Source organism: Stegodyphus dumicola, chromosome X2, assembly GCF_044657685.1.
Source record: "Stegodyphus dumicola isolate Sdum_Otavi_A_Nest chromosome X2, ASM4465768v1".
In the NCBI taxonomy this organism is placed as follows: domain Eukaryota; kingdom Metazoa; phylum Arthropoda; class Arachnida; order Araneae; family Eresidae; genus Stegodyphus; species Stegodyphus dumicola.
In genome coordinates, this window is record NC_140781.1 from 129,003,982 (window position 1) to 129,017,702 (window position 13,721).

General features: G+C 33.2%; 1 protein-coding gene across 6 annotated transcripts in view; it reads right to left on the minus strand.

Moving 5' to 3' along the window:
* LOC118188183 (uncharacterized) overlaps positions 1 to 13,721 on the minus strand; it is a 441,836-nt gene that overhangs the window by 81,467 nt on the left and 346,648 nt on the right. For all 6 annotated transcript variants that reach the window (XM_085809431.1, XM_085809430.1, XM_085809429.1 and 3 more), the window contains 2 exons: positions 11,147 to 11,557; positions 7,181 to 7,681 (listed from right to left, as the gene is read on the minus strand). In XM_085809431.1, coding sequence (XP_085665557.1) covers positions 7,181 to 7,681; positions 11,147 to 11,557 — 912 coding nt within the window. The remainder of the gene's footprint in view (positions 1 to 7,180; positions 7,682 to 11,146; positions 11,558 to 13,721) is intronic.

A 13,721-nucleotide genomic window follows, 5' to 3' on the forward strand; every position in this document is an offset into this window, starting at 1 on the left:
GTAGAAAAACTAGCGTCAAGAGGAGTTCTTTTGGAAAAACGAAGAGGTTGATAAAGAAATTCTGATTTCAGAAACGAAATCAATACCACAAAATACACAAGACTCACTAAAAGTTTTTTCTGCAACAAAAGCCATACTGTTCAGTGTTATTTATTTCGAAATTCTTCAGAAATTATTTTATTGGCAATAGTGGGACATCCCCTAAATCTATATCAACTTGCTATAAAAATAGGTAGAAATTTTATCATCTTATTCCTAGTGCAATTTTTAAACATCGGAGTTCGATTTTAACAGTTATTTTTCGAAGCTATAATGGAAACGTCAAATAAACATATTCGGCCTATTTTGCGTTATGATTTTAATTAAATAATTATTAGTACAAATATTAACACTATATATGGGTATCGGATAATAAGCGTAAGCCACTGTTAACAGTGGTTCCGGAGAATTCGAGGTAGAAACTGGTATGGCTATAAGACGAGCCTTGCCTCGGAAGATCTGTAAAATCCAACGAGGATGTCCTTGTCGAACAAAATCCCATCGAAATTGTTGACGAACAAGCAGAGGATGAAGAAAAATATATCTTAGATTAAAAAAGACTATATTTATCTTGATTTTGGAAAATATAAGAAGTATACAAAAACCACGTTATTAATAGGATGAACCACTAAATCAATAAATTTTCTGACACAGAACCTAATGTTAACTGTTTCGAAGTTGATTAAAATAATTGCAGTTTTAACAAATTTTGTGCACGATATTAATCTTTTATTGTTTCACGCAGAAGCTTCAAACACGTTCTCAGAAACCCACTAACATCGTACTTACTTTAATAAGCATTTAATAGTTTAATATTTCCTTCAATAATTCTTTAATAAATTAGTACTTTCTATAATAATTCTAATAATTAAATCAGCGATACTATTAACTTTCATATAATTCATTAACAGTGTTTCTAGTTTATTCTAATTATCTGATTTAAAGGAATAAACGAATGTATGCCCGAAATAGTAGTATCTTGCAAAAGCTACAGTGGATACATTGAAACCCCGCTTCAGCCAGTTGGCAGAAACTCGAGCTAACCGAAACGGTGGAGAATAACAATAATTGAATCGGTGAACTCCAAAACCAGTCACGTATTATGCTGAAAAATGTGAAACCTATGTTCAGGAAATAATTCTCATGAATTCATAGTCATTTGAAGAGGCAACGCGCACGCACTGGAAGGAAAGTGTTTTAGCGGTGGAAACCAGAATGTAACTTATTATTCTGAACAAAATAGATAAGAACTGTAATCGATACTTTTAGTTAATAATGTTTTACTTATTTATATCACCTTTTTATTTGCTAATGATAATTTTGTAACAAATTCTATGTCAATTAATAAGCTATTACGATTTCGATCTTTATTATAACTTCTTCCTTTCATATTCCACACCAGAATGCAAATTAGTTTTAACAGTATTTAAGCTGAGTGTTTTTAATCTTATTTCAATCTTAGAGAGAGAGCTTAGGCACTCGCGCTGTTAGAACTCCTTTTGGCATTCTGTCGTTAGCCGACACTTCAATCTAACGCGCCAGTAAAATATTAAACTTAATTATTACTTAATTTACATCACTACAAATAGTGCTTTCTCTGTAGTACAAATCGTGCCATCTGTGTTCAAAGTTCAGATTAAAAAAAAGGTTATTTAAAACCTTTTCCTGCATTTGTGAGTTTTAAGACGTAGCGATAACTTATGAGTACTGTTAGAACACTTTGCATTTCAGTGGCCTGGTGATAGCTCAGACATTGGTAAAAAAATCAATTTAAATTATGAAAGAAAAGTGTAATAATTATTTGTCATTGCTAATAACTGTAATAATGTGCATTTAATTTTTTAAAATTAAGTGTGTGAATTTTCAGAACATTTTTGTTTTGCTGTGTTATTGTTTTTAAATTTTCTTATGTAACTGTAACATTGACTAAAGAGTTTGTTGACCATGTGTTTTTTCGTTCACCACATGTGTTGGTGTTGGGTGTGCTGAAGGTGGACGTCTGTAATTTTTTTCTGTACAAGTTTTTAGTGCTGTTCATGATTATGAATAAAAGTTTGCAATGAGTTGAACTAATATCTGGTGACCCGTGTTTTATTAGGAATGCTAATGTTTTAGTTTGACTTGCAAACATGCCATTGGACAGTGAATCTGCATCTACTTCAAAACTTGAAGCTAGTAAAGTGAGTGTTAAGATACCGCCATTTTGGGTAGAGAAACCTGAAATGTGGTTTTTCACCGTAGAGGCACAGTTTAAAATCAGTGGAATTAGTGCCGAAAACACATGGTCAACAAACTCTTTAGTCAATGTTACAGTTACATATGAAAATTTAAAAACAATAACACAGCAAAACAAAAATGTTCTGAAAATTCACACACTTAATTTTAAAAAATTAAATGCACATTATTACAGTTATTAGCAATGACAAATAATTATTACACTTTTCTTTCATAATTTAAATTGATTTTTTTTACCAATGTCTGAGCTATCACCAGGCCACTGAAATGCAAAGTGTTCTAACAGTACTATCTTGTCTAGTTTATTTTTTTATTATTTTGTTTTTTATTTATTACGTGCTCCGCCCTTAGACACTACACAGAAAGGGAGGTATGCCCCGTGGAGGTCTTTTTAAGGGAAACTGGCTCGTATCCACGTTACACATGGGGAGAACCACGAAAACGCCCATGCAGCCAGCTCGTTCGCCGGGATTCGAACCCCGGACCGTTTAATAGGGTTTGCACTTAAGTTTCCAGGTCAATAGCAACCCTACAGTTTCATTGTGTTATATAAAAGACATCCCAGATCCACCTTCCTTATTTTGGATGAATGAACGTCCAGCAGAAACAGAAAGAAACAGTAGAAAAAGTACCCTACTGAAACAGGTTAGTGCAGCCTGTTAAGCAAAATCGCATAATAAACAGGAATAATATTCTATAAGACATAAGTGCATGTCGAAAACGGTAGAACTGTTATAAATGTTTCAATATATTGCTAAAAAACACACGTAAAAGTTAGCTACAACAATCAAGAAGGAAGAATAGAAACCAGATAAATTACACAATTCTTCTCAAAGAAAAAAGAAAAAAAACTGAGAACGTTCCTAACTATTAGTATAACAAAGGCGTAAAAGAAAGCTACTTATAATTAACTAGCCGCTACACGGCCAGCCCTCGTCTGGCTTTTAAATGCAACGGAAAAATGCCTAAAAAGAACAACAAACATTAAATTTAAACACAGAATTTTACTCTGCAAAACAACTTTCTAAAAAAAAATTCAATAAAAATATAGTATACAAAAAAACTGCAGTGAAATAAGCAATATCCCTTAATACAAATATTAATTATACTAATAAATAAATTAACCAACTTCCCGTTGCCTTCTCTCGACAAACGACCAGTATCCAAAAGAAGCACTAAATTTAAAAAATGCACAGAATTATCGTCCTCATTTTTCCAGTGGTGATATCAGCAACAGTGCCCTTGTGCCATTGTTGCTGATATCATGAGAGAGAATTATCGATTTGATGCAATTTCATCAAAAATATAAAATTAAAAAATCTCATTGGAATTTTGAAAAAAGCGCTTCGAGCTGCAGTGGCTCTTGTCTAGATGCATCTATGTACCAATTTCGTGGTCCTGGGTCTATTAGCTTACGCGCAACACGAACGAAAGACACATACACACACACAAACACCCAGACAGACTCTTCCTTTTATGTATATAGATGAGAAAATTATATGCAAGCAGTAAAATCTGAATAAATTTGCTATTCTAGAAAGGCCGCTGTCGTAGTTTTACAAATAACATATTTTAGAGAAGTTCAACATTGATATATCCAGAAGTATTAGAGCCTATGATATGCAATAGCGATCCCAAAAACCATTCCGGTATTCAAACATTCCATACCCAAAATAAAGTGCATGATACATATAATCGAGACGGCATTTAATTGAAACTCAGAAAACTCACATTTGCAATACACTCCTCCAAAAGCATCAAGGTCATAAAAAAGATGGCTCGATCTGGAGTTTTCCGTCTATACGCATATAAAATAAAATGACTAATTTTGGATTCAGTTTTCACGCTTGATCAAGAGAGCGACAAGAAACCGTAGTTCTTTGTCTCTCTGACGCATCGATTTGATGTTACTGCTGTTAAAAACGACTGGGAACATCTGAGGTGAGGCAGATTTTTGTTTATTATTAATAATTTATTTCTTCGAAAGATTATGCGTGAAATTCGTTTCCCTTTAATTGATTAATGGTGTAACAAACTGATGTGGACCTTTGTCTCACCGCGTACGGATTTGGCGATATTCCTCTTAAAATTGTGGTACAAAGAATTACTCAATTCGAAAACCGACAGTTTCTTGCGCCCCCCCCCAAATGGTATGATATACAACAAAACCAGTCGATGTGACAACCATGAAATGCATATAAAATATGCAAGGAGCATAAACGGTTAAATTAATATATATTTTTTAAATTTAAAAATATAATTATTTCACGTATTTTCGCGCAATGTGCTGCTGAAGATTTTATATTTATAAATTATATTAAAATTATTTAATATTATTTCAAATGTTTTATATTTTTTTTTTGGTATATTTTTTCAGGTATATTTTTTCTGGTTTTGGTATATTTTTTCAGGTTTTTATCATTTTTAGGTTTCAGTTTCACATTTATTTAATTCTTATTTTGCAGATTTATAGTATATTTTAAAATTTATTGGAATCGAATTTCATTTCTTTTGGGTCTTTGTGTAAAATTGGTTCTAATTTTTTTACTTTTTGTCAAAAAATATTTTGAACCGTAAAAATTCTAAAAAGTAAAATTTAAAGTACTGAAAAGGTAGCTATTTGTCAGCAACGAGCTTTAAATAACCTACCACTTCCGATTGATCTTTTGCAAACAAAACCTAATTTATTGTCCTAATAAATAGAAAGGTCTGGACTACAAAATTTTCGGTTATTTTTTAACAGGTGTAATTAATTGGACATGAGTAAAACTGGTTTAATTTATATCATCATAATCAATTGTTTGCCCTTTTATTAATGTTTTTATTAAAATTTGTATTTTATTGAACTACTGAATAACATAGAATTTATTTGGTTTTGAATTAAAGAAATTAAGTATTTATAAAAAATTTAAAATACATTGAAACGAATATTATTATTTAATTTTTTTCCATGTCACTTCTATAAATTTTTTAAGCTATTATAGAAATCATTCTTCTGCGGCTTGATATAAATAAACATAATGTTTAAATATAACAAAAATATCCTTAATAAACCCTGATTATAGTGATTTTAAATTCTTCCAGGAAAATTCGTTAAGAGTTTAAAATAAAATATCCATTCTGGTTTATCAAATAAAGTCAAAATTTAATATTATATTAATTATAACTGTATATGCATATACGTATTTAAGAATTAAATACGAAATTCCAGAAGGTTAGGATTTTATCATAATATATTTTTTCATGAAAAAATATATTATGACAGCACCAAGTAAAATATCGCATCCGGTTTATTAGTTTTAGCCAAAAACTAATAAATTGTTCCCATTGATATAAAAGTCTTAAATACTAAAATTGAAAAGTTTGGGATTATATTTTAATCTAGTTTTTCATTGAAAACTGTTAAGGGTTTCAAGTAAAAACTTGAAACTTTCACTGTCCATTAAAACTTTCTGCTGTCCATTAAAAACTTTCTTGTTTTTAAGTAAAGCGTACCACTTCAGGATGTCCAGTTTTTCTCCAAATCTAATCAATTCTTTATATAAAAGTATAAAAGGCTTAAACAAGAATAAAAATGTTTGGAAACGTAATATAAAATTTATTGTGGATGAATAAATCCTCACACACATATACACACAGATAGCCTAATGCCGTTGTGGCGACTTTAATTCCTGCCTATTCGAATTCTTGGAACGAAAACATTACCTCCTTTGTCTTTATATACGAGTATATATGGGCTGGCGGAAGGTAAAAAGAGATAGCCTGTCTGATTTAAGTCTTAATCGTGAAACACCCGCAATGACTAGAAATTCACCAGAATAATAAAAATTAAAAAAAAAAATCTTAGTTATATATAAATGAACATTTCTTTGTTTAGCTATTTATAAACAGTACATCTCAGTTCAATATGCATTGCAATAACTATGTAGCAGTACTCAAAACCCAGGCGGAACATGAATAAGCTAACTGAAATACACATATAAAGAAATTACATAAAAAACTTCTAAAAAATTTTGAATGTGACATTTTGATACAAACTCTTGTACAATTTACGTTGTCACATCAATTAAAAGAAAGAGGAGATTGGGACAAAACCTTTATATTTGTGAAAGAATTGAATAGGAAATTATGAGTTATATTTTAACCCCAGTCAAAAAAAAAGTTAAACTATGGAATTTTGCCTATCGTAATTACCTATCGTATAATTTATATGCATATTTTGCAAGCATGAAGTAAAGGTTTCAAAATACTCATTTTTATTTTAAACCGGAAGAGAACTTAAGCACTAATTTTTCTAAACTTAAAAATTATGAATTCTTTTAAAAGAAACATGATTTATATGTTATTTCATTATGTTGCATGTGTTGATTAGTAAATAATCATTCTTATTAGTCTTGTAGCTGACATATTCAAAAGCAAAAAGTATCAATTACAGAAAATACGATTTGTATTAATCGATCAAAATAAACTATTTTAAAGAAAACAGTTACCTACCTGGTCGCAATGTATCATATAAAGCAGTTACAAAAAGAGTAATCACTTAGAAGGGATTCAGTTTCTTTACAATTTAAAATACAGTTGCACAGGTGTTATTAAGAATATAATCATTTCTTTTATGGATTATTACAGCAGGAATAAATTTGAAAGTTAATAGGAGAGAACTTTAACCCATTTCACAATATTCGTTTATGTGCCTCATACTTTTATCGTTATTATTATTATCAGCAAAAAATGCTCACGAAGTCGATGCTGATAATTATACACAGAAAGAGCAGAAAGTAATATTAAAGTAAACTAAAATTATCCTTCTAATGCAAAGAAACAATGTAGTAGAAAATGCCAGACTATTAGAAAATTCTGCAATGGCTTTTACGAATAAAATACCACAATGCATGTTTGACTTAACTGTTTCCTTGTGTCCTTCCAAAGTAGCAATTCTGAGTGCCGTCTTCCCATCATGTGCCCTGCAATCCACCATTGAAGGCGTGTGTTCAAGTAACTTTTCAACGAGATTAGTATGCCCTTCTTGTGCGGCTAGGATGAGCGGTATCCTTCCGTCATTGTCCACTTCCGTTATTTTAGCTCCAGCTTCAAGTAACAGTTCACAAGCCTCGGTGTGTCCTTCAAATGCAGCATAATGAAGTGGAGTCCAACCACCATTGTCCCGATGCATCTCATCCAGGCCACGATCCAGGAGTTGACGGACAGTATCCGGATCTCCTTGAGCAGCTGCGATGGACAGTACTGTACGCCCTTCTGCATCTATAGTATCAACAGCAGCTCCCCAGAACAGCAAAAGGCGGATGACTGAGGGATGCCCCATTGATGCAGCAGCTACAAGTGGTGTTCGTCCATTGTTGTCGGTGTGATCCACATCAGCTTCGTTTTCTAGGAGTAATTCGCATACCTGCAGAGAGATGCACATTTATAATGTCCGAAGAGCCATAGTAAAATAGAAATATTTGTAACCAGGCGCATTAAATGATTTCATTTAAATACAGACCACCTATTTAATAACAATTTTGCACATAAATAAAAGCCTATCAATCACTTAAAGTTCACACAGTATCTACAGCATATTACATGGCAGAAGTGCCGAAAGCTTAAAAATTATTCAGGAAGCATACTGTGCCCTTAATGTATTACGTAAAAAAGGTCAACCTGTTTTCGGGGAGAAAAACTGTACGGCTAATATAAACTTAAAATTTAGGATTTCTAAAAAACTATTGAGATCCCCTATAAAATAAAGATATAATTTAAAAAAGTATTTAGATATAATAACTAATAAAAGGGAATTAGATATAATAATTCGACGAAGATGGAAAATATATACTAACTTAGTCCCTTGTATTTTTTATTTCAGATTTGCATTTGCGGACAGCCTGCACGGAAATGTACGTATGTAGTTTTATATAAGAGTCAAATTAATTAGTTTATGCTACACGACAGATGATGACAAAATTATGTCCAGTATATTTATATACAATGTGTCGCAAATACAGTAAGTACGATAGGCGTCGTTTAATGGGATCACATTTCTCAATGACTATTCTGGTAATATTTATACCGACTGATAACATTAAGCGAAGAGAAATGGATCTTTGAAAATATCGATGGAATTTAACTAATTTAATATAACTATACTTTAAAACATATAAACGCTCACCTTCACAGCGCTTTAATTATAAAAAAGTCATTAGTTGATTGTCTGTGTATGTAAATGTTAAGCAAAAGTTAATTTATGAAAACTGTTCATTTTCATAAAGTCTCTGGAAATTATTTAATCGATACTGTCTCCTTTATCTTAATATTCATAGGGCAACCCCCACCTCATAATTTGCCGGAAATTCATTGAATTTATCACCATCATCTTCTTCAGAAAGTTTAGCACGTTATGCTTTTGGATTTGTTTCAGAAAGGAACTAGCAAGCAACTATCTTCTTCTGACACTAATACAGCAATTTGATTTTTTCATCAGTATCCATTCCAGAATTGAATTCCTCATAATTCATAGTAGTTTCAGAATTTATTTTTAATTCTTAAACTTCCTCTCTTTCATAAATTATTAAAAACTGGAAAACATTATTTCTGTTCCATATGAAAAAAAAGCATACAACCATCAAGCAGAATAGCATGTTCAGCACCAAGGCAGGATCCTAAAGGTTAGGAAGGCCAACAGTTTTTCCTTAAATTAATAGGGTCGGCCACCAGTGAGCCTTTTCGAAAAAAAACTATGAACAGAAAAAAAATAATCGTAAAAAAAAATCACAGAAAATATTTTTTGTACATTTCAAAGCAAGGAAACATAACTTCCTGGCAGACCTTATGATTTTTTTTTAAATCTTGGGAAAATGACTAAGAATTTTTGCTGTTTTTGTTTCAATAACAAATGCACTATATGGGGAAAAAACACGTTATTAGCATCTACTAAAAACTGCGGTTAATTTGCCCTCGATACAGGTTAGAATTTTGTGTTGCGAAGTCATTTTGCTTACCAAATTGTTCATTAACTATTAGGTTGTCCAGAAAATAATGCAGGTTTTTAGCCTATATCTTTAAAGTATTATAACTCGACTTAAAAACAGTTTTATTAATCATAATAACCAGCCAAATAAATGCATTTTTACCAACGAGATATAAGTTTATTTATGCCGGTAGAATAAAATTCTGGAGTTCTGGACGCGATAAAGCTGTCAAAGGCGTTTTTGACCTCGTTTTGGTTTCTGAACCATTTCTTGTGCAGAATGTTATTCAGATGTTTGAAAAAGTGGTAATCGGTCGGCGAGAGGTCAGGCGAATCGGGGGAAAGAGGGAGAGCCTCGTATGCCAATTCGTCCAAATTCTGTAGGGTCAGTTGCACGACGTGCGGCTGAGCATCGTCATGGAGAAGAACTGGTCGCTTTCTGTTGACCAATGCCGAGCAATGCGTTGCAATTTTTGGTGTATTTCGTTGATTTGCTGATAGTACTTATGTGCCGTAATCGTTTCGCCCAGATTTAGGAAGCTGTGGTGGACGAGACCGGCCTCAGACCACCAAACAGTCACTATAACTTTCTTTTAGGACAAATTTGGCTTTGGAAAGTGTGTGGTATCTGACTGCGGTCCAACCATTGAGTTGAATGTCGCCAGTTGTTGGAGAGAATCCGCTTTTCATCGCACGTAACAATTCGATCAAGAAGAAGGTCGTTTTTGTTGCGGAGAAGAAGAGCAGACGATACTTCAAAACGGCGATTTTTTTTTATTTTCGCTCAATTCGTGAGGCACCCACTTATCGAGCTTCTTCGACTTTCCTATACGATTCAAGTGATCAGAAATCATTGTTTTGCTTACGCCAAGCTCTCGAACAGTTATGTACGGGTTTGTTTCAACTAAAGTCTTCAAATCATCGCCATCAACAGCTGAAGAGCGTCCACGATGCTCTTGATCTTCCAGGTCAATTTCTCCACGACGAAACTTTTGGTATCACCGTTGAACTGTAGATTCATTAACACTTTTCTCACCCCATACTTCGTTGACATTTCGAACCGTTTGTGCTGCGCTGTGGCCTAGCTTCCGATCGAAATTATATTTCTTTCTTTGATTTAATTTTGAATTTTGCTTATTTTCAGAATTTATACTATTTTGTATAGTGATAGTTTTCAACTTTAGCTTTTTAGACCTAATAAGGTATTTCTCCCACCATCTTAGCATGCCTTCGTGGCGTAGTGGTCAGCACACTCGGCGGGTATTCGAGAGGTCCGTGGTTCGAGTCCCGGCGAGGGCACTGCTCATTTTTCATCTCCCCTGCTTTAAAAAAATACCTAATAGCTCTACAGCCTTGATGATAATTTCTGCAGGTTTTTATTTATTTATTTATTTATGTAAATTTTGTAATATAAGAGCGCGAAAACATGTCAGGAAAAGGAGTGACTTTAATGAGACTTTTAAATTAGATTAAGTTTATAAAGGAAATTGGATTACTTTAAAGCGGTTTAAAGTCTCAGTGGGTTCATTCGAACGAAACATGTTTATCGTCCCTCATTAATCAACTTGGTAACTTGGTATTAAGCTTCAAAACGAAACAATTTTCTCTTGAAAAGTTCTGTTTGAAGTATTAAACAAAGAAGATTAATTATGATAGTTAAAATTTTTGTTGTTTTCGATTTAATATGTAATAAGTTCACATTGTTTATAGTTTTTCCCTTTTAAATGTAAATTTTGTTTTCAATTTGGCATTTTCTTTTATTTGCGCTTTACTATTTTAACATGTTTCACAGTGATAATAGGTATGGCTTTCAAATATTTAATGCGGCATTTTCTTTTTCGTTTTTATTTCTAAGATATTCGCTTATTATATATATATAATATTGAAAATTGAATAGGGAGAGTTTACTTCACTATGTCCTTCAAAGGCTGCCACTAGTAAAGGCGTCATTCCATCTTTGTCCCTATGATCAACTTCTGTTCCCCTCTCTAACAGTAGACTGACCACCCTTGCATGGCCTTCAGAGGCTGGCACGCAGAGAGCGGCAACAGAAAGAGCAGTCCGTCCATCGCTATCTTCATGATTTATCTCAGCATCATGGTCAAGCAACTGCTGAACAATCTCCGTGTGACCCATGTAAGCTGCTGCGATGAGAGCTGTGCGTCCCTCGTTGTCCACTTTGTTGACGCATGCACCATGAGCTAATAAGCGGGACACAATTTCCTCATGCCCACCCCAAGCCGCGGCTCGAAGGGCAGTCCTGTGGTCAGCGTCAGCCAAGTCCACTTGAGCTCCATGTTCGAGCAAGACATTCACGACCTAAGACAGAGAAAATATCACTTAAAATATCATGTATTGCAACTCGACACGAAACGCTAAATCTAAGAAATTATCCAATACTTAATTATTATAATGAAACGTAGTGGTGTAAATAAACCTTTTACGAGTATAGAAGTGCAAAATAGAGGCCAAATAGGTAGTAGTAAAAAATAAATGAAAATACGACTTAGTACATAAAACTAAAACAATAATTCGCTATGTAACAACAGGAATTACTAGTCATTTAAAAAAAATCGAGGCGATATAGAAGACAAATAAATATTGTCAAGGAGATCCGAAGACTAGGCATTGTATACAACTGCTCAATAAATAAAGAGGCGAAATAGATGGCTGTAAATAATAAATGAAAATACTACAGATTAAATACAACAAAACAATAATCCACAGTGTAATAACAGTAATTATAATCCATTTAAAAAAACGAGGAGATACAAAATTAAATATTGTCAAGGAGTCCGAAGGCTAGACATTAACTAAAACCTTCCAATAAAGAGCAGTGAGGAATGTTTAGACTTGTTAGATTATTTTGTTAGTTGTTAGAAAGGCAAGTTCCAAAATGTCTGGGATTCTGTTCACTCAGTTTTAAATATTGTGAATTTTCTATCATTATTCGTCAATTATAAAACAAGGTTTGAAATACCTAACTTCACAATTATTCCTGAATCGTATATTTCCTCTTATATGCTATTTATTCCAAAATATCTGCATTAAATTTATAAGGTATTTCTTCTGCCTTCTGAGTATGCCTTCATCGTGTGGTGGTCAGCACGCTCGGCACGTATTCGAGAGGCGTGTAGTTCGAATTCTGGCGAAGGCGTTGCTCATATTTTTTACATATTCTGCTTCGAAATAACTTAATATCTCTACAAATTTCCAGCGAACGTATATATATTAGACTATAATCTTAAAGAGACAGTGAAATACTTTGAAATTTACTACTTCGGCAAAAATATTAACTAGAAAGTGTAACAGAGCTAAAATTTATAAAGAAAATGGCACAATCGATATGTCAGTATTATCTTTGCAACGGGATCTAACATTTAATATAAAATAATATATTCAAAATTAACTAAATAATTTTATGCCCATTTGATTGATTAATTAATTATGGCAAAGCACTCGAGCAATAAGAAAGGACACTTCCTTGGAAAACTTTTGTAACAGCTTAGCCCTTTCACACTAAGTAGTAGTTATTCAAGAAACATCAAAATTTGGGTCTAGGTCATAATCCCGACAGCCGAAATCCCGACAAGCCAGAATCCCGACTGTCCAAAACCCCGACAGGGCCGAAATCCCGACAACCCAAAGTCCCGACACGATCAAAATCCCGACAGGGTCAAAATTCCGACAAGCCAGAATCCCGAGTGCCCAGATTCCCGACAGGGTCAAAATCCTGACTGTCCAAAATCCCGACAAGTTAATATCTAAATACAAACACTCAATTTAGCTTAATAAAATACAATTTTTAACTAACTATTACATATTACTAATTAAAAGTTTAAATCAAAAAATCATAAAAATTATGTCATTACTTAAATAATTTTTAACAAATTGAAATGACCGTTAAAATTTGAAATGAAGATTTATAAAATTCTTTTTATTAAGAAAAAGAAAACATCACTTACACATGCAAAAGATATATTTACAGTGACACATTGTGAGCGATAGCACGAAGATATTCCATCACAGGTCGATTATCACGATCGTCCGCAACAGTCATAATTCTCCTTTCTCTGTCATCATCTACCTTCCTACGTTTTGGCTGTTGTTCTCCGCGAAGAATGCATTCAACTTGGTATTCCACATGCTCCTGTTCTTTTTGAAATCCTTCTATGATGTTATAAACGCCAACATGGCCCGTCCAATTAAGGTCTCCCATCTTCTGTGCCAATCCTCGACAGCATTTTGAGTGCGCGGAGCATTTATAGCTGCCTTTTCTAGATCACTAATGATTCTAGATGGCCTCAGTTCAATATTATTTTCTTCAGCGAAATCAATTAAATCTTGGAATAATCTTTTGTAATTTTCTTCAGATTTGCTAGTCATCAAAGCATATACTAGTTGCAGCTGTGGAAGTATGTTAAGGGGTCATTAGGCCTTATTGGGATTTCGCCCGTGTCGGTATTTTGACACTGTCGGGATA